The 19,859-nt window shown below is 27.3% G+C and overlaps 12 protein-coding genes across 12 annotated transcripts in view, besides 21 other annotated features; 6 read left to right on the top strand and 6 right to left on the bottom strand.

Annotated features, from left to right (window-relative positions):
- Window positions 1-387: a repeat region.
- A 10-nt stretch (window positions 388-397) lies between these two features.
- Window positions 398-477: a sequence feature (AT_rich).
- A 164-nt stretch (window positions 478-641) lies between these two features.
- Window positions 642-3,033, top strand: EDI_239030 (cylicin-1, putative; the record flags this gene model as incomplete). Its single annotated transcript, XM_001737660.1, has 2 exons — window positions 642-769; window positions 831-3,033. The coding sequence occupies 2 exons, from the start codon at window positions 642-644 to the stop codon at window positions 3,031-3,033; spliced, it is 2,331 nt and encodes a 776-aa protein (XP_001737712.1).
- Window positions 2,563-2,730: a microsatellite.
- Window positions 2,626-2,801: a microsatellite.
- A 72-nt stretch (window positions 3,034-3,105) lies between the features above and the next one.
- Window positions 3,106-4,068, bottom strand: EDI_239020 (uncharacterized protein; the record flags this gene model as incomplete). The annotated part of the gene is made up of 1 exon (XM_001737659.1): window positions 3,106-4,068. One exon carries the CDS (start codon window positions 4,066-4,068, stop codon window positions 3,106-3,108), a length of 963 nt encoding a protein of 320 aa, XP_001737711.1.
- A 4-nt stretch (window positions 4,069-4,072) lies between these two features.
- Window positions 4,073-4,140: a sequence feature (AT_rich).
- Window positions 4,141-4,189: 49 nt separating this feature from the next.
- EDI_239010 (N-acetylglucosaminyl-phosphatidylinositol de-N-acetylase, putative) lies at window positions 4,190-4,903 on the top strand (the record flags this gene model as incomplete). The annotated part of the gene is made up of 1 exon (XM_001737658.1): window positions 4,190-4,903. The coding sequence occupies one exon, from the start codon at window positions 4,190-4,192 to the stop codon at window positions 4,901-4,903; it is 714 nt and encodes a 237-aa protein (XP_001737710.1).
- Window positions 4,904-4,965: 62 nt separating this feature from the next.
- Window positions 4,966-5,016: a sequence feature (AT_rich).
- A 24-nt stretch (window positions 5,017-5,040) lies between these two features.
- On the top strand, window positions 5,041-8,886 carry EDI_239000 (UDP-glucose glycoprotein:glucosyltransferase, putative; the record flags this gene model as incomplete). The annotated part of the gene is made up of 1 exon (XM_001737657.1): window positions 5,041-8,886. The coding sequence occupies one exon, from the start codon at window positions 5,041-5,043 to the stop codon at window positions 8,884-8,886; it is 3,846 nt and encodes a 1,281-aa protein (XP_001737709.1).
- Window positions 5,483-5,522: a sequence feature (AT_rich).
- Window positions 5,747-5,800: a sequence feature (AT_rich).
- Window positions 5,975-6,003: a sequence feature (AT_rich).
- Window positions 6,503-6,560: a sequence feature (AT_rich).
- Window positions 6,968-7,026: a sequence feature (AT_rich).
- A 7-nt stretch (window positions 8,887-8,893) lies between the features above and the next one.
- Window positions 8,894-8,941: a sequence feature (AT_rich).
- Window positions 8,942-8,971: 30 nt separating this feature from the next.
- Window positions 8,972-9,811, bottom strand: EDI_238990 (uncharacterized protein; the record flags this gene model as incomplete). Its single annotated transcript, XM_001737656.1, has 1 exon — window positions 8,972-9,811. The coding sequence occupies one exon, from the start codon at window positions 9,809-9,811 to the stop codon at window positions 8,972-8,974; it is 840 nt and encodes a 279-aa protein (XP_001737708.1).
- Window positions 9,812-9,970: 159 nt separating this feature from the next.
- Window positions 9,971-10,017: a sequence feature (AT_rich).
- A 112-nt stretch (window positions 10,018-10,129) lies between these two features.
- On the bottom strand, window positions 10,130-11,140 carry EDI_238980 (uncharacterized protein; the record flags this gene model as incomplete). Its single annotated transcript, XM_001737655.1, has 2 exons — window positions 10,130-10,797; window positions 10,849-11,140. The coding sequence occupies 2 exons, from the start codon at window positions 11,138-11,140 to the stop codon at window positions 10,130-10,132; spliced, it is 960 nt and encodes a 319-aa protein (XP_001737707.1).
- A 175-nt stretch (window positions 11,141-11,315) lies between these two features.
- Window positions 11,316-11,357: a sequence feature (AT_rich).
- Window positions 11,358-11,435: 78 nt separating this feature from the next.
- Window positions 11,436-11,762, bottom strand: EDI_238970 (60S ribosomal protein L35A-3, putative; the record flags this gene model as incomplete). Its single annotated transcript, XM_001737654.1, has 1 exon — window positions 11,436-11,762. The coding sequence occupies one exon, from the start codon at window positions 11,760-11,762 to the stop codon at window positions 11,436-11,438; it is 327 nt and encodes a 108-aa protein (XP_001737706.1).
- Window positions 11,763-12,366: 604 nt separating this feature from the next.
- Window positions 12,367-12,397: a sequence feature (AT_rich).
- An 18-nt stretch (window positions 12,398-12,415) lies between these two features.
- Window positions 12,416-14,485, top strand: EDI_238960 (sodium/sulfate transporter, putative; the record flags this gene model as incomplete). Its single annotated transcript, XM_001737653.1, has 1 exon — window positions 12,416-14,485. The coding sequence occupies one exon, from the start codon at window positions 12,416-12,418 to the stop codon at window positions 14,483-14,485; it is 2,070 nt and encodes a 689-aa protein (XP_001737705.1).
- Window positions 12,469-12,510: a sequence feature (AT_rich).
- Window positions 14,486-14,548: 63 nt separating the features above from the next.
- On the bottom strand, window positions 14,549-15,500 carry EDI_238950 (serine/threonine protein phosphatase PP1, putative; the record flags this gene model as incomplete). The annotated part of the gene is made up of 2 exons (XM_001737652.1): window positions 14,549-15,350; window positions 15,394-15,500. 2 exons carry the CDS (start codon window positions 15,498-15,500, stop codon window positions 14,549-14,551), a joined length of 909 nt encoding a protein of 302 aa, XP_001737704.1.
- A 47-nt stretch (window positions 15,501-15,547) lies between these two features.
- Window positions 15,548-15,588: a sequence feature (AT_rich).
- Window positions 15,589-15,816: 228 nt separating this feature from the next.
- Window positions 15,817-15,846: a sequence feature (AT_rich).
- A 31-nt stretch (window positions 15,847-15,877) lies between these two features.
- EDI_238940 (uncharacterized protein) lies at window positions 15,878-16,553 on the top strand (the record flags this gene model as incomplete). Its single annotated transcript, XM_001737651.1, has 2 exons — window positions 15,878-16,061; window positions 16,147-16,553. The coding sequence occupies 2 exons, from the start codon at window positions 15,878-15,880 to the stop codon at window positions 16,551-16,553; spliced, it is 591 nt and encodes a 196-aa protein (XP_001737703.1).
- A 20-nt stretch (window positions 16,554-16,573) lies between these two features.
- Window positions 16,574-16,636: a microsatellite.
- Window positions 16,637-16,677: 41 nt separating this feature from the next.
- Window positions 16,678-16,717: a sequence feature (AT_rich).
- A 2-nt stretch (window positions 16,718-16,719) lies between these two features.
- Window positions 16,720-16,767: a microsatellite.
- A 9-nt stretch (window positions 16,768-16,776) lies between these two features.
- EDI_238930 (uncharacterized protein) lies at window positions 16,777-18,222 on the top strand (the record flags this gene model as incomplete). Its single annotated transcript, XM_001737650.1, has 1 exon — window positions 16,777-18,222. The coding sequence occupies one exon, from the start codon at window positions 16,777-16,779 to the stop codon at window positions 18,220-18,222; it is 1,446 nt and encodes a 481-aa protein (XP_001737702.1).
- An 82-nt stretch (window positions 18,223-18,304) lies between these two features.
- The window catches only part of EDI_238820 (uncharacterized protein), a gene marked incomplete at both ends in the record, with an annotated part of 3,219 nt that continues 1,664 nt past the window's right edge, over window positions 18,305-19,859 (bottom strand). Inside the window, one exon of the mRNA XM_001733341.1 lies at window positions 18,305-19,859. This exon is cut by the window's right edge and continues 1,664 nt beyond it. Coding sequence (XP_001733393.1) covers window positions 18,305-19,859 — 1,555 coding nt within the window.

The raw sequence follows: 19,859 nt of genomic DNA, 5'->3' as shown, positions 1-19,859 counted from the left end.
TCTTTTATTTTATTTCTTATTTGTTGATGTCTTTTATTATGGTATTGTTTATATCTATGTTGTGTTTTATTATGTGAATTATTTGTATTATAATATTGATTGATTCTATTTGAATTATTGGTAAAATACTTATGATGATGAAAATGAATGAAGTGAATGAAACGATTCATACCATTATTATTATAATTATTATGATAATTGTTATGGTGATAGTTATTATTATGGTAATGATTAATGTGAAGATTAATGTATTTCTGTCCATACAGATAATACGTGTTTTCACTCATTGTTCTATCATTATATTTCATGGATGATATGGACTTCTCCATCTTTTGTTATTGATTTTATTATAATTTTTGTGGTGTTTCCTGTAATGCTTTAGCATCTAAAGAATTTCTTAATAAAAGAAATAAAAAATAACAGTAAAATTGAAAATATATATTTCCTATAACTTTTGATAAAAATATAAAATTTATTGAAATAACTAAAAGAACAATCAGAATAAATAAAAAATAAACCTGAAAGGAAAAAGATTTTTAATAATGCTTCGACTTTTCCAAATTCAAAGAATGAACCAAAATTGATTTTATTTTTAGGGAATAAGCAGTTCCTAATAACTTAAAAAGTTATATTATAAGTCCATGTACAATATGTTAGTACTATTTTTGTTTATTGTTTATTCTCTTGCTGCACAAGGAATAGATTGTGCTTATCATATGAAACCAGAAACTTTCACGTGTTTAAAAAATAAAGGCTATGGTGATTTTGTGTTTGTTAATGCTAATTTTTTTAGAGGGGACAACCAAATATCATATTCTAACAATAAATAGAATCATTAGAGGATGGAGGTCTATTGGTTCATTTGATTCAGAAGCAGTTAATTCATATAAGAGTGCTATTGCTGCTGGCATTTCAGATATTGACGTTTATTTTTACCCATGTGTTAAATGTGGAAGTGCAGCTTCTCAAGTCAATTCATTTATTACCCAGGCTAATACAAATGGAATTAAATGGAATACTTTATGGTTCGACGTTGAAAAGGATTCATGGAGTAGTAACGTTGCCACAAACCGTCAATTCTTAGAAGATTTGTTATCAGCTGCTCGTGCTGCAGGTATTAATCATGGTATTTATTCTGGATGGGGTGTTTGGGGACAAGTGTTAGGTTCTAGTTATGTCTCTAAAGAAGCTTCTAAATTACCATTGTGGTTTAGTCATTACGACCATAAAGCTAACTTCGATGATTACAATAGTGGAAAATATAAATTTGGTGGTTTCACTATCGCAATGAAACAATTTGAAGGAACTACTAATATGTGTGGTGTCCTTGTTGATCTCGATTATAAACCTGCTGGTGCCACTCCTGTAAGTCCAGCCCCTGAACCTGATACACCAGCTGATGGAAGTGCTGATGGAAATTCACCTTCAAGTGACTCAAATCCTGTCCCATCAAATCCATCAACAAACGACGAAAACCCACCATCAACCCCAAGCAACGATGGAAACACACCAAGTGGAGATTCTACTACTGATGAAAATACACCGTCAAGTGATTCAACTCCTAATACTCCATCTACAGATAGCACACCATTACCATCAGGTGGCTCAAATGATGATATACCATCAAGTGGTTCAAACACACCATCAAGTGGTTCAAACACACCATCAAGTGGTTCAAACACACCATCAAGTGGTTCAAGCATACCATCAAGTGGTTCAACAAACATACCATCAAGTGGTTCAACAAACATACCATCAAGTGGTTCAACAAACATACCATCAAGTGGTTCAACAGGTTCAAATATACCATCAAGTGGTTCAACAGGTTCAAATATACCATCAAGTGGTTCAAGCACTAGTAGTTCAACTGGTTCAAATAATACCTCCAAACCACGCAAAACAAAAGAAGAGAAAAGGTTGTCAAAAAGAATTAGAAAATTAAAACGACAGTTATATGATAAAAATGGAAAGTTAAAAGAGATAAAAAGACGACCAGGAGAGACTATGGCACATTTCTTGAAAAGAAAAGAAAGACAACAAAGAAAAGTTGAGAGGTTAGAGAAAATGGAAAAAAGAAGGGATTATCTTAAGAAGGTTAGAAAAGAAAAACGAAAAATTAAGAGAATGGAAACAAAGTTATTTGATGAGAATGGAAAATTAAAAGAAATTACTCAACGACCTGGAGAAAGTAAAAAGAGTTTCCTCAGAAGAAAGAGACAACAACAAAGATTGTTACAACGATATGAAAAAGAAAAGAAGAAAGAAAAAATGTTAAAATGGAATAACTATAAAAAATCTAAACACCCATTAGCAGAGTTAAAGGGAAAGTTATTAGACAAAAGTGGTAAGGTTAAAAAGCTTGTGAAAAAAGTGGGAGAGACTGATGCTCAATTTGCAAGAAGAGTTGCTAAACAAAAAAAGCTTCTTAAAGAATATAAAAAAGAATTAAAGAATTCAAATAAAGGTAGAAAAGACAAAAAAATATGGGATAAATTGAAACCAAAACATAAAAAGAAAAGCGGAATGTTTAGTAAGATCGAAAGGGATATTAATAAGAGTATTAAGAAAACAAAGAAAGGTATTAAGAATGATATTAAGAAGAGTAAGAAGAAAGTTAAAAAAGTTATAAAGAGAAAGGCAAACAAAGAAGTGTTAAATAAGAAAAAAACTAAGAAAATGATAAAGAAACAAAATAAAAAAATGGATAAAATAAAGAGAGGCAGTAATAAAAGATTAAATCAATTACGCAAGAAATCAAAAAAACAATTGAAGCAATTAGAGAAAAAGACAAAAGTTAAATATCAACAAGCTAAAAGGAAAAATGCTCAAAAAGCAAAACAAATTAAACGAAATGCTACAAGAAAAGCTCTCGCCATTAAACGTAATACTCAAAAGAAAGCAGCTGCTATAAGACGTATGGAAAAAAGAAAAGCAGCTATTAAGAAACAACAGACCAAAAAGAGAATAATTCAACGAAGAAATACTAAAACAAGAAAACCAGTAAGAAAAGTTACTATTACAAGAAGAAGATAAAAGAACTTCTATTCATTTTTTTTTTGACTTTTTTTATTTGGTTTAAGTGAAGAAGAATAAAGAAATTGATTATTAATCTTTTGAGAAATAAAACATAAGGATATGACATAGTAACATAATGACTATTAGAATTCTTATATACAATAAAGAATTTGGGTCTATAGTCAATTCATATGGATTAGATGATACTGTTAAAAAATATGACAATGAACATTTACTAGATCTTAAATACATTGACATATTAATAAGACGTTGGACATCATTTACAGTAAATCTACTTGGAGCACCAGTAAAATAAATATGGATGGCACTGTATTCTATTTCAGGAAGTGCAAAAATTGCTTCTCTACTTGAAATAATCATAGAACTAATGAAATTAATAAGGTCCTGATCAGAAGTACAAATAAAAAAATCTAATAAACGAAGTCCAACTTCTATATCTTCAACTGAATGTAAAAACCATGTTATGTACCAAGGAAATGCAAACATTGCATCACACCCTGCTTCTTCTAATGTATTACTCAAATCTGGATCAATAGAACTAACAATTTCTAATGCTTTTTTTCCACCACTTAATGCTTCGTTAAAATCAAATAATGATTGTCTAAATCTTAATGTTGCAAGTCTTTCACTAACACCTAATATTAGTTCATCGTCTTCACTAGTAAAGAGTAAATAACTAACTATATCATGAAATCCTTGATAGTATTTAAACTCTGGATGTAGTACAAATATTCCATCTAATATTTTTAATAACCTTTCTTTTTGTCTTAAACTATCTTCTTCATTTAGTAATCTACCATATGTACGTTTAACGTCTAAGGTTATTTGGTAATGTGACTTACTTTCTTTAGCTGGGTCTTGAATTTTTTCCGCATGAAGGATATGTTGATAGATTTTAATTCTGTTAGGATTCTTCAACCCTCCAAATCCTCTGACACATTCATTTATTATGCCATATTCGTTCCATTCATTTTGCATTAAATTATTAATTATTTCGTCCTGCATTTTCGGGATTGTAATTGAATAGTTCATTAAGATTTTTTAGTTTTATTTTTTTTATTTTTTAAATTATAAAACTTATTTTTTCATAATTCTTTTATTTTTGAAGAACAAAAAGGTAGCTTATCTTTTTTTAGATACAAAACAATCACAGATGTCTAGTACATCAATTATTATTTGTGTTATTATAGTTGCTATTATTATTTTAATAGAGAGTTGGTGCCATAGAGCAGTTAAAAAGCAATTAAAAATACGAGATCCAGTATTATTTTTATTTGCGCATGCAGATGACGATGCTATGTTTTTTACACCAACAATAGAGTATTTAAAACAAAATTTCATACCCTTTGGGATGTTTTTATTTTCTTCAAATCCTATCAGAAAGAAAGAATTTGAAAATGTTGCTAAGTTTCATAAATGTGAAAATATTACAATTTGTGATCCAACAAAATACCCTGATGGTTTTGAATATCAGTGGGACATAATGGAAATGGCTAAAGATGTTAGTGAAATAATTCAAAAAGAAAATATACAAACAATTATTACTTTTGATAAAAAAGGAATTAGTGGACATCCAAATCATATAAATATCAATGCAACATTACCAATGATTCATACTTTTTGTCCACATGTTTCTATTTATACATTAAAATCGAAGAATATAATAAGAAAATATTCACATACTATTGATTGTATTTGTACCTTCTTTGAAAAAGATGATGAACACAGTCTCTTTACTGTTCTTGATTCAAATGAATATGCAACATCTTCTATGAAACTATATCCATCACAATTTATATGGTTTAGACATATTTATTTAGCATTTTCAACGTATACTAAATTAAATCAATTAGTTGAATATTACTAATTTAACAAAAAAGGTAATTCTTTTTCTTTTTTATTTTCGTTTTGAGTAAACAAAATTCTTACTATTTATTTATTATAACTTTACTATTTATTTTATTTTTTTTGTTATTAAAAGAACTTATAAAATTCAATTACTTCATGAAAATACTTGTTCTTATTTTATGTACTACTGCATTAGGCACAATCCAAGTTAATCTTAAAAGCAATTGGAAAGACACACCATTATTGTATGAAACATTATCATATTTAAACGAATATAATAATGAATTACTTCTTCCATTTTTTGAAGGAGTTGTGGAGAAAAATGTATTTAATTTAAGAGGAGAGAAAGCTTATGATACATTTATTGAATTACTTCCAGAGAATAATAGAAAACTAATTGAATTAGCATTGTCACTAAGAAGTCAATCACCATTCGTTGTAGCATCTAATTCAGTAAATATCAGTTGTAATGGAATTATTAGAGGAAATAAATGTAGTTTAAGTGGAAAAGAAGAAGAAGGAAGATTTGAATATGAACGGTATTTATTATATTTAACAAAACAAACTAATGCTACAGGAATTCTTATTATTCCACAAGAAAATATAAAAGAAAAATTTAATTTATTAAAACAATTAATGAAAGAAAAAGTTATAAGTTCAATGGCACTTTTTCTTAAACCATCATTATCTGAAGGAATAAAAGATGGAATTATAACACCATTAGATACAATGAATCTTACAGGCTATGATATTGAAATAATGCACAGAAATTTTAAAAGAGAATTTGGTATAATAAAAGAAAAAGAAGATTATATTTATTTAAAAGATTGGAATAACGAAGACCTTAGAATTGGAATGATGGATTATTTATTAAATGATAATGAAAAATTAATTAGTAAGAAATTAATTAATATAACACAAGAATTTCCATTATCTATAATTAGTTTATTAAAAAGAAAAAATGAAAGATTAAAAATAATGTCAGAAAATATAAGAGAAGTAACTAAACAAATAATGTTAATAAATGGAATATCTTTTAATTTACAACAACAATCAATTTATGATTTTATTGATATTTTACAAAAAGAAGATAATAAAATAAATGAATTAAAAAATTATGAATTACCAACCAATTTATTTATTTCAAGTTTACATTCAAGAGAAAATAAAGAAACTATTAGATTTCTTATTCCATCAGAACATATTATAAAAATAAATTCATTTGATTCCTATTTATACGAAAGATTCCCAAAACAATTAGAATCATTCTTCCAATATAATCCTTATCAACTATTTAGATTTACTTCTCAGGACCTTTATACTTTTATTGCTACTCTTGATTTTAATAACTTAGATCAAACATTATATTCTTTAAAAGTTATTCAAACTTTTATGTTCAGATATTTAGCTCCTTTACAATTTGGAATTATTCCAATTAATATCCCAACAAATGAAATTGGTCAAATTTTGTTAAGTAGCATTATTGATATTAATAATAAATGGGGAAATGATGGGTTAATGAAATTTATTGAAAAAGTTGATGAATTACAAATTAATAGTGTTAGTCAAATAACTAATTTCTTTGAAAAGTTTTATAGATCAAGAGTAAATACATTTGAATATAATATTAATAATTATTTAAATAATACTAAAATAATAAGTACTATTAATTATATGAACAATCATGGCTTTAAATCTAACGCTTTTTATCTTAATGGAATCTTCATTGACCATGAAAAAATATTTAGTGAATTCTCTAAAATTTACTCAGGTGATATTCCTATTTTACAAGAGTTAATTAGAACAAAACAACTTCATGATGGAAATATTTATAGTCAATTACAAAATAAATTACAATGGATTAAATATATTGACACTGATCTTATGATTATTAATCAAAGTTCAATCGCTAACTGGAAAGAACCTTTTAATATCTCTAAAACAGAAGATATTAATCATGTTATCACTCTTTGTGGAGATGGTGATGAACTTAAAATGAATCAAATCATTGAAAAATTATATGAACTTCATTCTAAAGAAAAATGGAAAATTATTGGTGGAATGAAAAATATAACTGAAAACCAAATTATTGAAAATAAATTTAAAACAAAAGAATTTAAAGAAATTATAAAAATATTAAAAGAAGGAAATAAAAAAGAAATATGTGACAATGCAAATATTATTTTTGATAGTGTTAAAATTAAAGGAAATGAATATTTAGAAGAACAAATAAAAATCGTACTTTATGGTATTAAACATTTAAGTGAAAAATTAAAAAAAGATATTGGAATTAATAAACTTGGTATTGCAATGCATTTAATTTTACTTGACTCATTAACAACTAAAAGAGTAGATGACATTAATAAATCACCATTAACAGTTAGACAAATAGCAAATGATATTAATTCAGTTAAGTATAACATTAAATTAATTATTGATCCTATTATGAGAGAAGCACAAAAAGTTGGTAAAATGCTTCAAATACTTGAAGAGTTATATCCAAATCAAATTAATATTGAAATGATTCTTATTAAAACTTTAGGAAAAGGTGGTGATTTTCCTTGTGAATATTATTATTCAAATATTCCATTTAAACCAACATTTAATAATAATCAAAGAAAAGATCAGGATTTAATTATTCAAAGTTTACCAAAAAATATTGTGTTTCAATTAAAAATTATTACAGCACAAAATATTGATACTTTATTAACTAATACAACTGTTGATATTGATAATTTTAAAAATAATGATACCATTATGATTGAATATTCTTTAACTAATTTAGTTATTGAAACTACTTCACAATCTAAAGTTTATATTGGAAATGAATATCGTTATAATACTATTAATGTTACTGGTGATAATGGTTTTATTAATCAAGGTGTATTAAGTAAAGGAGGTTATTTCCAAACATTAGTTCCTCCTGGTATTTATTCTACTTATTCAAATCCAAGTATGTACTATAAATTTATTACCCTTAACCAACCACTAGAGGTATTAAACTTTAGATTTACTATTCATGAATTATCATTCCAACCAATTCCACTCTCGCTTGAAGAAAAGAATAAAATGAATGAACTAAATAAAAATAAACCATCCAACAGTAACTCGTTCATTAATAATTTATTTGGAAGAAATAAAAAAGAAGAATCTCCAATTGAAATATTTACTATTGCAGGTGGTAAAGATTATGAAAGAACAGTAAAAATTTTAATCTATTCAGTTAAAAAGAATACTAAATCTCCTCTAAAATTTTGGTTGATTGAAGACTTCTTATCTCCAGAAGGAAGAATTACATTAAAAGAATATGGTAAAGCATTAGGTGTTACTATTGAATATTGTAGATTCCACTGGCCATATTTCATGTTTAAACAAGTATCTAAAACCCGTATTATTTGGGCAAATAAAATACTGTTTTTAGATATGATGTTCCCTCAAAGTGTTGATAAAATCATTTTTATGGACTCTGATCAGGTTACACGTGCTGATGCTAAAGAATTATGGAACTTTGATATTCAAAATAACGCAATTGCTATGACTCCATTCTGTGATGGAGAATGGTTAAACAAAGAAACTGTAAGTTATAGATTTTGGTATCATGACTCATGGCGATATGCCCTCCAAAGTCGTCCTTATCATATTTCTGCATTGTTCATTGCTGATTTAAAGGTATTTAGAACGAATAATGTTGGAGAACAGTATAGAACAGTATATAACGACTTGACTCTTGACCCTAATAACCTTGCTAATCTTGACCAAGATTTACCAAACTATGTTCAAAAATATGTTCCTATCTTTTCACTTCCTCAGGAATGGCTTTGGTGTGAGTCATGGTGCAACCAAAAGGTTAAATCAAAAGCTAAAACAATAGACTTATGTAATAATCCTATCAAACCATTAGGTAAAATAGAGAGTGCTCTAAAAAATATTGAGGAATGGAAAAGTTACGATGAAATCGTTCATGGAATGGAAGAAAAAGTTAATAATAAAAAAGAGCTTTAATCAACTCTATTTTTATTTTTTTATATTTTTTTTTTAAAATAATCATAAATTTTTTCTTCATAATGCTTTAATTATGCCCTTTTCTTTACTTCTTTTGTGGAACTCCTTGTGGATAACCAGGATAAGCGCCTGGTTGTTGAGGTGGATAACCAGGATAGGCACCTGGTTGTTGGGGTGGATATCCTCCTTGTTGTGGTGGGTAGCCAGGATAAGCACCTGGTTGTTGAGGTGGATATCCTGGTTGTGGGTATCCTCCTTGTGGTGGGTAAGCACCTGGTTGTCCATAGCCTTGTTGAGGTGGATATCCTGGTTGTGGATATCCTCCTTGTTGTGGTGGGTAGCCAGGATAAGCACCTGGTTGTTGAGGTGGATATCCTGGTTGTGGGTATCCTCCTTGTGGTGGATAACCTTGTTGTGGTGGGTAAGCACCTGGTTGTCCATAGCCTTGTTGTGGTGGATAGGCACTAGCATTTTGTTTAGCAGATGAAGGACTTGGGAGGATAGTGTATTGAACACAAATTGAACCTTTAGTTGAGAGTGGGAGTTCATTGGTAGCCATTTGTCCTGGTTGGAGTTTTTGAATAACCAACGAAGCATTTCCCATTGGATCATCTTTTCCATGTTTATCATAGTCCATAACTGTAAAAGTAGCCATAGTACCAGGAGAGACATTATAAAATTCAAAAGAGTCTCCCCAAGTTGGATTTAAGTTCTTCATAATTGTCTTTGTTTTTCTTTGTTCAACACCAACAGAGACAATAACATAAGGATCAGAAGTAAATAAGTCTTTAGCCTTTAATTGTTTTCCATTAACAACAGTTAATCTAATGTTCATTGTTTCAGATCCCATAGGTTTATTACCAGAAGCTGGTTTAGCAGTTTGTTGTGCATTTGGAGCAAAAGGAGAGTAATATCCTCCAGACATTTTAGATGTTATCTGAAATTTCTAGTTCTTTAACTACTAAAACTTGTTTTTTATTGTTGATTTTTTTGTACTCACTACTATTAATAGTATTTTAAGTTCTACTAACTATATTATTTAGTCACTTAAATTACCTTGATATTTAAAAAAGAAATTTCAGAGTTATAAATTTAAAACTTTTCTTATTTATTTTTTCTTTTTATTTTATTGAGATTCACTTGTCTTTACAAAATGAAAAATTAAAAAAATTTCAATTGAAAAAGAAGAAGAATAAATAATAAAGAAAAGAGTTAATAAAATGGTCCTTACAGTTATTATCTTTTAAATTAACAGAGCCTTAATATAGCCAGGAGTCTCTGGATCTTGGATATGTTTAGAAGTAAATCTTAACGTATCTAATAAGGATTTTGTAGTCTCACAAATGAGAGGATCTTCTTGGTTATAATTTTTCAATTGCATGATACATTCTTTAATTCTGATTGGTGTTTTCTTATGGAAAGAACCTAAAGGAGAAATGATATCATTGAGAATAATTGATCCGGTCATTACACGAAGACAAAACAAATTAGTTTCTACTTTAGAGAAAGTGCCAAAATATACCATATCATTACAAGTATTAGCCAACGTACAAAGTAAACCAGAAATATTGTCTTTTATTTCTTCGTTAACACCTTTTGTAAATTCATTGACTGCTTCAGTAAGTACTTTCATCATTGGAGAAGAATATGCAAAGAACATAGACATTTTGTTAGCAGTTTCATCTCTAATTTTAATATCACTATCCTTTTTAACTCCTTTCATTCTATTTAATGTTCTACGATAATATGAAAAATCGTTTTGAATGGAAGAATTTCCTAATTTCTTATTATCGAATTGTAATACAAAATCAAGTACTAATCCAAGTTGTTTAGATAATGCTTGATAATTGACTAAACTTAATTTAGCTTCTGCTTGTGATAATACACGAATAATTTCAATGAATCTATCCTCTATAATTAATAAGTATTTTATTATTAACTATTCAACTTATTAACACAAACTTAGTTGATTAGAAAATTCATAAAATTCATATAATATATCTACTCTTGGAATTAAAGCTTTCCAACATTCTTCTTCATTTTCAGGTGAAACTTGTGAGATAGCTTTTCTTATAAGATCCTCACAGCCTTTATACTCACTAATTTCTTGAAGAATTTTAGATGATTTTTGAAGACATTGTTCTACTGAAGAATATAATTCTTGTTCTTCTGGTGAAGGGACAACATTCTCAAAATCAATAATAATCTTTTCCCCTTTTTCTCCTCCTTGGAATAACGAAAGAATTGCTCCCATTTTTGTAAATTTCAAGTTAATCAGTTCTCGTTTTTCTCCTTTTCTCTTTATAATGGGTTTCATTGAGTTAACCTCATTTATCGGGTTTTATCGAAGTAGTTAAGTAAAACAAATTTAATTACTCAAAAAAAAATAAAAGTTAGATTTTTATCCTTATAAAATAACACAAAACTACTTTTTATATGATAATATAAAATATGTTTTATATATTTTATTTGAGAAAATAAAGAAGATACAATTAATACAAAGAATAAAACAAATCAACATGAAGTACAACATCAAATAATCACCACAATTAGATGTTAGATGGATAAAGGAAAACTTTAAGGTTTTGTCCCATTGCTTTTGGTGGAAGATTATGTAAGAATCTAGCTTTAACAACTCCATGATTTCCATGTGGTGCAACGATTTTACCAAAAATAGCACGAATAGCTGGTTTATTACTTCCTTTCTTTACATTAACTTTGTAAACATAAGCAACACGTTTTCCAATATAGAATGGAGTATCTTCTTTTGTATTTACTCCACTAATTTGAAGAAGAGCAACATTTGGATATTGATTTCTTTGGGCACGTTGGAATCCCATGAAAACAGCATTAACGTGGAGTCTACACTTTGACATAGATGCTCTATTCTATAGTTTCTTTAAACCCTAAAAATTATTTTATTAATTCCTTTTTTGTTTTTCTTTCTTTTTCTTCATACAAATATCATTCGATTCTTTTTGCCTATAAAATCAGGATATTATGGTATTATCCTTTCAAAAGAAAATAAGATGAACAATTGATATAATAAAAAGATAATATGAGAACAATATAATTATAGTTTATAAAAGAAAGAGTAAAACCCTGAACTGAACTTTATTGCCAAAGGCATGACTAAGGGAACTAGCTGCAGAGGTACTAGACACAATAAAACTCACATTCTTTGCAAAAGATGCGGAAAAAGATCATGGCATTTACAAAAACAAAGATGTGCTTCATGTGGGTATCCAGATGCTAAAATGAGACAATATGCTTGGGGATATAAAGCCCTTAGAAGAAGAACTCAAGGAACTGGAAGAATGAGACATTTAAAAATTGCCTTAAAGAGAACCACTAAAGCTTAAGTAAATGAATTTGTTCTCTTGTTTTTCTTTCTTTTAAGTTATGTTATCTTACGGACAATGAAATGTGAAAATATTCATTAATAGTATTATTTAAGATATTGTCTATTCATTATGAAAGAAAAAAATAAAAATAAAAAAACTTAATATTTGAAGATTAAAGATCAGTAATGGACATCAGAAAATCATTAAAACACTTAGAACCATATAAAGGAACTTTATCATTTTTTATTATTTTTACTATTCTTTTACATTATTTATATTTCCTTGATTGGTATACTCATTATGAAACTCAATTACATAATACAACATACTTATTTTTAATGATTTTTGATGTCATGCTTACTATTTTAATTGCTGATTTTATCAATCCTGGTATTGTTGTTTTTATGACTGTTACTATTTTAATGGCTTTTGGTGTTATTAATTTAGATGAAGCATTTATTGGATTTTCTGATTCTTCTACATTAACAGTTATGGTTGCACTAATACTTTCTGCTGGAATTAATAAGGTTCAAATATTAGATAGAATTATTTATTATTTATTACCTACAACAAGACAAGAATATGTTTTTCCTAGTGCTTTAAGATTTCTTCCATTTGTAATGATATTATCATTATTTTTAAATAATACACCTGTTGTTGCAATGTCAATTCCATTAATTCAAAATTGGGCAAAGACTTCAGGGCATTCAGCAAATAGGTTGTTAATGTCAGTTTCATTTTGTGCAATTTTAGGGGGAATGAATTCTATTCTTGGAACATCAACCAATATGGTTGGAAGAGGTTTAGTGTACCAACAAATAGAAAAAACAAATTCTTTATTTAACTTAAATTTACATTTTGAAATGCCATTATTTGAAATTGGAATTGTTGCATTTCCATTGGCTATTGCTGGATATTTTTATTGTTCTTTTTGTACTTCATTATTAAAGAAAAGGAAATGTGATTCAGATTTAAGTGATAAAAGTGAAGATGAGTTATTTAGAATTGATGTAGTTATTACTAAAAGTTGTCCTTATATTGGTACAGATTTACAAAAATCTCCATTACATTCTCCTCCAAATGGTAGAGTTATTGGTGTTAAAAAGAAAGATATGTATCAAGAGTTATGGAGTTTTAGTGATAAAAAATCAGTTAGTACTATTCCTGAATCAAAAAATGAAGAACAATTAAATACTGAAAACACAGATACATCAACAAGTGAAATTAATTTTGCAGAGAATTATTTGGATGGTGTAGAATTAACTACAGACGTTATTATTGAAGAAAATGATGTGTTAACGTATGAAATCCCTTTAAAAGGAATTAGTGATATATTAAAACAACGAGGAATTATTATTGAAAATTTACAAACAAGAAATATTATTGAAAATTATGATTTTAGTGTTTATGAAGTTTGTATTAAAAAAGGAGAGACTGAATTAAAAAGAAAAGACTGGTATGGAGTTCTTGCTTTTAGTGGTATTGAACCAATAAATGAAATTAATGAAAAAAGAAAGTTTATTGTTGTAGTTAAAAAAGAAATATTACAATCAAAAGAATTTCCACAACCATTTTTAATTGCTAAACCAATTAACATTTTTATTCCTCGTCCTTTAGATATTCAAAAAGTAATTATTGCAATAATTGCACTTGCATTTCCAATTTTTATGGATGTATTTGAATTAGGTAATTTAATTGAGTACGCTTTAATGAGTGTGTTATTATTGCTTGGTACAAAAGTATTAACAATTGAAGAAGTATTTAAAGCAATTGACATTCCTTTATATTGTATTCTTGGTGCATCATTTGGACTATCTACTGCAATGGTAAAAACAAATGCTGGTTCATTACTTGCACTAACCTTAACTCGTTTATTTAATCCCTTTGGTAAATTAGGAATGTTAGCAGCGTTATATATTCCTACTTTATTATTAACACAACCACTTAGTAATACGGCTGTAGTTGCTGTTATGTTTCCTGTAGTATGGTCTGCTTATTGGGGAAAAGATCCATATGGAGCAGAACGAGGAAAAATAATTGGATTAAAGAGTTCAATGTACACTATGATGCTCGCTGCAAGTGAAGTATTTGTTCTTCCAATTGGATATCAAACAAATATGATGGTAATGATAGAAGGAGGATATACTGTGAGTGATTTTGTTACTTTTGGAACACCATTGATGTTGATATCATTAATAATATCAATAGGAATGCCATGGTTAGTATTTGAAGTTTTATATCCAACATCCTTGTAATTAATGATAATTAAATACTTCTATTCAACTAAAATATATCTAAAAGAAAGAATAAACAAAACTTTATTCAATTTTAAATTTTTTAATACTTTTGTTTAGTTTAGAGTCAAATAAAAGAATAGCAAATGAATTATTTGAAATATTAAATGGATTTGAACAAGAAAATAAAGATAATAAATGGTTATTAAATAAATACTTATACCCTTTTTCAAATATTTGATGCCCTCTTATAATAATGTCGTAATTATATTTATTTAGAAATTCTTCTACTTTATCTTTACCATATAAATATCCTCTTCCCCTTGGATTTGTATCCCATCCATTACACTCAGTAATAAATGGGTCTGACCATAACAAGTCATTAATAAGACTATTTGGTTGTATTTTCATTGGTCGTTGTAAATTAATAATTATATCAAGAGAATTTAATTGAGGAGAAAGTCCACCGTGAATACAAAAAGCTTTATTTTCAATAATTGCTGCTATTGGAAGATAGTCAAATGTTTTAGTAAATGTATTAAAAATAAATTTTTGTTTTGTTGTAAATTTTTTACATTCTTCAAAGAATCCATAACAAATACAAATTTGTTCATCTTCATGATTTCCACGAAGTAAATAAATTGAATTTGGGTAATTAATTTTAAGAACAAATAATAATATAAGAACTTCAACACTATTCTTTCCTCGGTCAATATAATCTCCAAGAAATAAATATTTAACTGTCGGTGGATAACCACAACTGTCAAATATTTTTATTAAGTCATTAAAATTTCCATGAATATCTCCTACAATAATAATTGGACTTGTTAATTGAAGAATATTTGATTCTTTTAAAAAAATACTTGTGACTTCTTGACAAATTTCTCTATAACTTAATATTTAATTAACAGTAAAAAACTATTTCAAACATTATTTCTTCTAAAGAATAACTTATCTTAATCTTCTTTTTCTTTGTATTGGGTTTTAATAATAATTCTAAAAGAAATTGGTGTTTCTTAGATTGTAGGATATTCATTGATAAAAGAAAAACAATCAAATACACTTTTTTTATTAAGTTGGTTCTTAATTTTATTTGAAATAATATTTTATTATGAAAAAAATAACTTCTTATTAAAAAGTATTTCTTTCTATAATTGTTTGGTTAGTTTAGATTGGGGTTAGTAAAATTAACACAAAAATGAATGAAAGAAATAAAAGGCACACATTCAAAAAAGTGTGTTTTAACATTATGAAAGAGTAAAAAGCTAAATTATTAATAATTTTGAAAAGAAAAATTAAGTTGAAAACAAAAAGGGAGACTTAAAAGAACGATACAAGGAAAAGAAAAATCCTAATTTAAAAATTAATTTTTTTCATATAAAGAACTTGGAACTGATATTTCACGCTGAAAAGATGATTGGTAATAATGGATATAGAGTTGTTATGTTAGGTAAAGGTGCAGTAGGTAAAACGTCCATTTCTACACAAATGGTTTCAGGTATTTTTAAATCATTATATGAACCAACAATTGAAGATACTTTTAAAACATCGTTAGATATAGATGGAACAGTTTGTGTATTAGAAATACTGGATACTGGTTTGTTTAACACTTTTAATCAAACATTTCTTTAATATAAAGTTCTTTTCTTAGCAAAGATATAATATGATATTCATTTTAATAGCTGGACAAGAAGAGTATAATAGTTTAAGAGATCAATACGTTAAATTAGGAGATGGATTTATAATTGTATATTCTATTATTGAACAACAGTCATTCTTTGATGTAAGTACTTACAAAGATTCATTACGTGTTTTACTTAGTAAAACTCAAGAAGAAAGAATCAATGCCTGTTTATGTGGAAATAAACTTGACCTTGAAGAATATCGTGTTGTTACTACAGAAAATGCGGCAGCATTAGCAAAAGAATGGCATATGTTATTTTATGAAGTTAGTGCTAAAACAAATCAAAATATTACGGAAATGTTTAAAAGTGTTGTTAGAATGATTAAAGAAGATCGTGAACTTCATCATCCACAATACAAATTAAATGAAACAGAAGAAAAGAAGAAAAGGTGTTTACTTCTATAACATTATTAATCATTATGTAATTGTTTATTTTTTTTTTAACATTTTATTATTTTTTGTGATATATTTTTTTTTTGTTTTTTTTTAATAAGATTTATTTAGAATATTGAGAGAAACTAAATATGAGTTTAATTTCTTTTAATAAAAATACTATTTTATAAAATAATCTAAAAATAAAAAAGGAAAAAATAAAAAAAAAGAAAAAAAATAAAATAAATAGTAACAAATGATTAACATCATCGTTATCATTTTATTATGTGCAATACCAATTTTACTTCTTATATGTAATATTTATATGATGGTATATTTCCAAAATCCTGAAGAGAAAGGAGTGAGTTGGATATGGAGAATTATTGTAATTATTGCATTTGAGTTTTTAGAAATGAGTGTATTCTTAATTCCATTAGATGTACTTAATGCTGGACCACCTGAACCGATAATACCAATGCAAATTTTCTGGTATATAGTTTATTATGGAATGATTGCATTTGCAGCAATTATATTACCATTTGGGTTGTGTTGGTATAACCAAGAAGAAGATACATCATATATTAAAAAAATAGTATATTCCTTTATTTTTGCATTGATCTTCCTTGTTGTAGCAGCTGTATTTTGTGTAATATTTTACATTATTTTTGGTGTAGCAGAAGTACCTGTTAATTATCAATCTGGTGATCTTGATTTAACAACATTTAATCTTGACAAGATAAAAGCAGAAAATGTTAAGCCAGAAAATGATGATGAAGAATCTACAATTAGTTTTAGAATATCACCAGTTCTTTTTATTATATCAGGAATTAGTACAATAGGATATATATTAGTATTATTCTTTGGAGGTCTTGGATTTGCAGTATTACCAATTGATTTAATTTTTGATTTCATTAATAGACCTGAACCACTTAAATCTGCACAAATCAAAGAATATAATAAACTTATTGGAGAACGTGCATTAGCAATGATTGATGAAGGAAAAGAAATTAAACAATTAACAGGAAGAAAGTATCGAAAAAGATATTCACAATTTAGAGAAGAAGTATATATTCTTGATCGAGGACTTAAAGTATTAAATAAAAGAAGAAATTTAAAAGGATTTTTATGGGGATATGTTGCTATTATATTAGGAGTTATTGCAACACTTCTTACACTTCTTTGGATGGTTCAATTAGTCCTTTGGACAATTTTAAAAATTTTCCCATTTGTAGATTGGATTATGCAATGGATGACAGGTCCAATAGCATTCTTTGGAGCAATTATTTATGGAATTTTTGCAGGATATTTGTTGTTGTGTTCATTTAAAGCTGTTGTATATGTAGGATTTAGATTTGCATTAGGATTTGTATTTTATCCATTTGAAGTATCTAATACATATATGAATGCTTTTTGTTTCAATGGAATTCTATTAGTTCTTATTGCATTTGGAGTAAACCAATTTAGTTCAGAAACATTTTCTAATTTCCTTACAGGAAGTTCATTCCATTCATTTATGGGAGAAGCAATTACACAATTAAGATACGTGAAATACATCTACAAGTATGCACCATTTGTTATGCCAATATTATGTGTGTTAATGTTAGTATTTATGTTATTATCTAAATTACTTTGCAAAAACAAGAGAGAGAAAGATGCATTAGATATTTTATTGGAATATGAAAATATTAAACCAACGAATTAATTTATTCATTTGGTTTAATTTTTTTTCACTCGAAAATAGGAATCAATACCAAACCAACAATTAAGAATGAAAGTAAATCAATTTAGTTAGAATTAAATAACAATGGCCAAGTATCAGGAGTTTTTGTACTTTGCTCAGCCCAATATTCTTGTTTTTCTTGGTCTGTGGGAAGTCGTTTTGATAATGCCCTTTTTGAAATCTTCATAATAGTAATTGTGGTAACAGTATATACAATTACTCCAGCAAATAAGCACCAACATCCATTATCCAATGTAGCTTTAACTTCAAAACAGGTTTCATGATCTGTAATGTATTTTTCATTTCCAAAGAATAATGCGATAATATCATCTAAACTTTTATTTATTGAAGGTAAAATAGCACTGCAATAAGGTTCTACCATAAATGAAGCAAACTGTGAAAGTTCAACAACTGCAGCAATAACTGAAATTATAAAAACATCAATACATGACCAAGCATATAAAATTTCACAAAATTGAAAGATAATATTTTGTATTTTTCTTGTGATAGGGACAGTCCATAATATTAACAACATAATATGATGAAGGAATGGAATAGCAACAATTGTTATAAAGTATGTTACTTGTGTAAATCTAACTGCAAAACTATTTGGCTCTCTGCATGCTGATGGCAGATCAATACCAAGATCCATTACAGAAAAGTCTCTGTGTTGTGAATATCCTAATAAATCAAGTGCCCACCCTGCTAATCCTAAGAAATCAAATGAAAACGACTGAAGGAACATACCAGCAATGACTAATCCACTAGAAATACCTAACAATAAAATCATCATTAATTTTACTACGAAAAATCTTGTAAAACATAATAATGGTTTTTTTATTGTTGCTTTTTCTCCAATGTTATCTGTTGGATTACTTAATATATTATTGTGAATTCCAACCATAACGTGTGACAATAATAAAGATATTAATGTACCAAGTAATAATGTAACAAAACCATATTCAGGATCAACGTATAATTTAATAGTCATTGGATCACTAACAGAATTTGGATGTCGAATTGGTAATGGAACATCAAAATAGAATGCCATAATCATTAAGATCATAACATAAGAATCCAAAAATGACCATTTTCCAAGGGCATCTAATATATTAAGTATTACACCTCTAGCACTTGGTTTAATTATACTAGAAGGAATCATCCATGCAATTAATAACATAACTAATTTAGTATACGGCCAAATACCTGAAAAAACCATAATTAATATAGATAAAGGATAAACACCAGCAGTCCACATATCTTTTACAGAATTCATTAAACCGAAATCTTGTACAGGCATAGTTATTGTGTTACTACTTCCAAATATTATATAAGCATTAACTGTTGCTCCAGTACCTGTATTGGATGTTACAAATAATGCAATATTAAGGAATATAATTAATGGAATAACTACTCTTATTACAATTGTAATTCTACTATCTAAGAACATACTTGCTCCATTAGGATCTGTTCTAAAAAATTGTTTAAAGAACCAACTAGGGAATTGAATAATTCTTTTACATAAAGATTTCTTTTTCTTTTTATAAATCCTTTTTTTATATCTTTTTATTTTTTTGATTCCTTCATCATCAGAATGAATATCACTAATACTATCATCA

This window comes from Entamoeba dispar, genomic scaffold, assembly GCF_000209125.1.
Source record: "Entamoeba dispar SAW760 scf_1105229460757 genomic scaffold, whole genome shotgun sequence".
NCBI lineage: Eukaryota > Evosea > Mastigamoebida > Endamoebidae > Entamoeba > Entamoeba dispar.
Note: the sequence above shows the minus strand (reverse complement) of the source record. Positions and strands in the feature narration are given on the sequence as shown.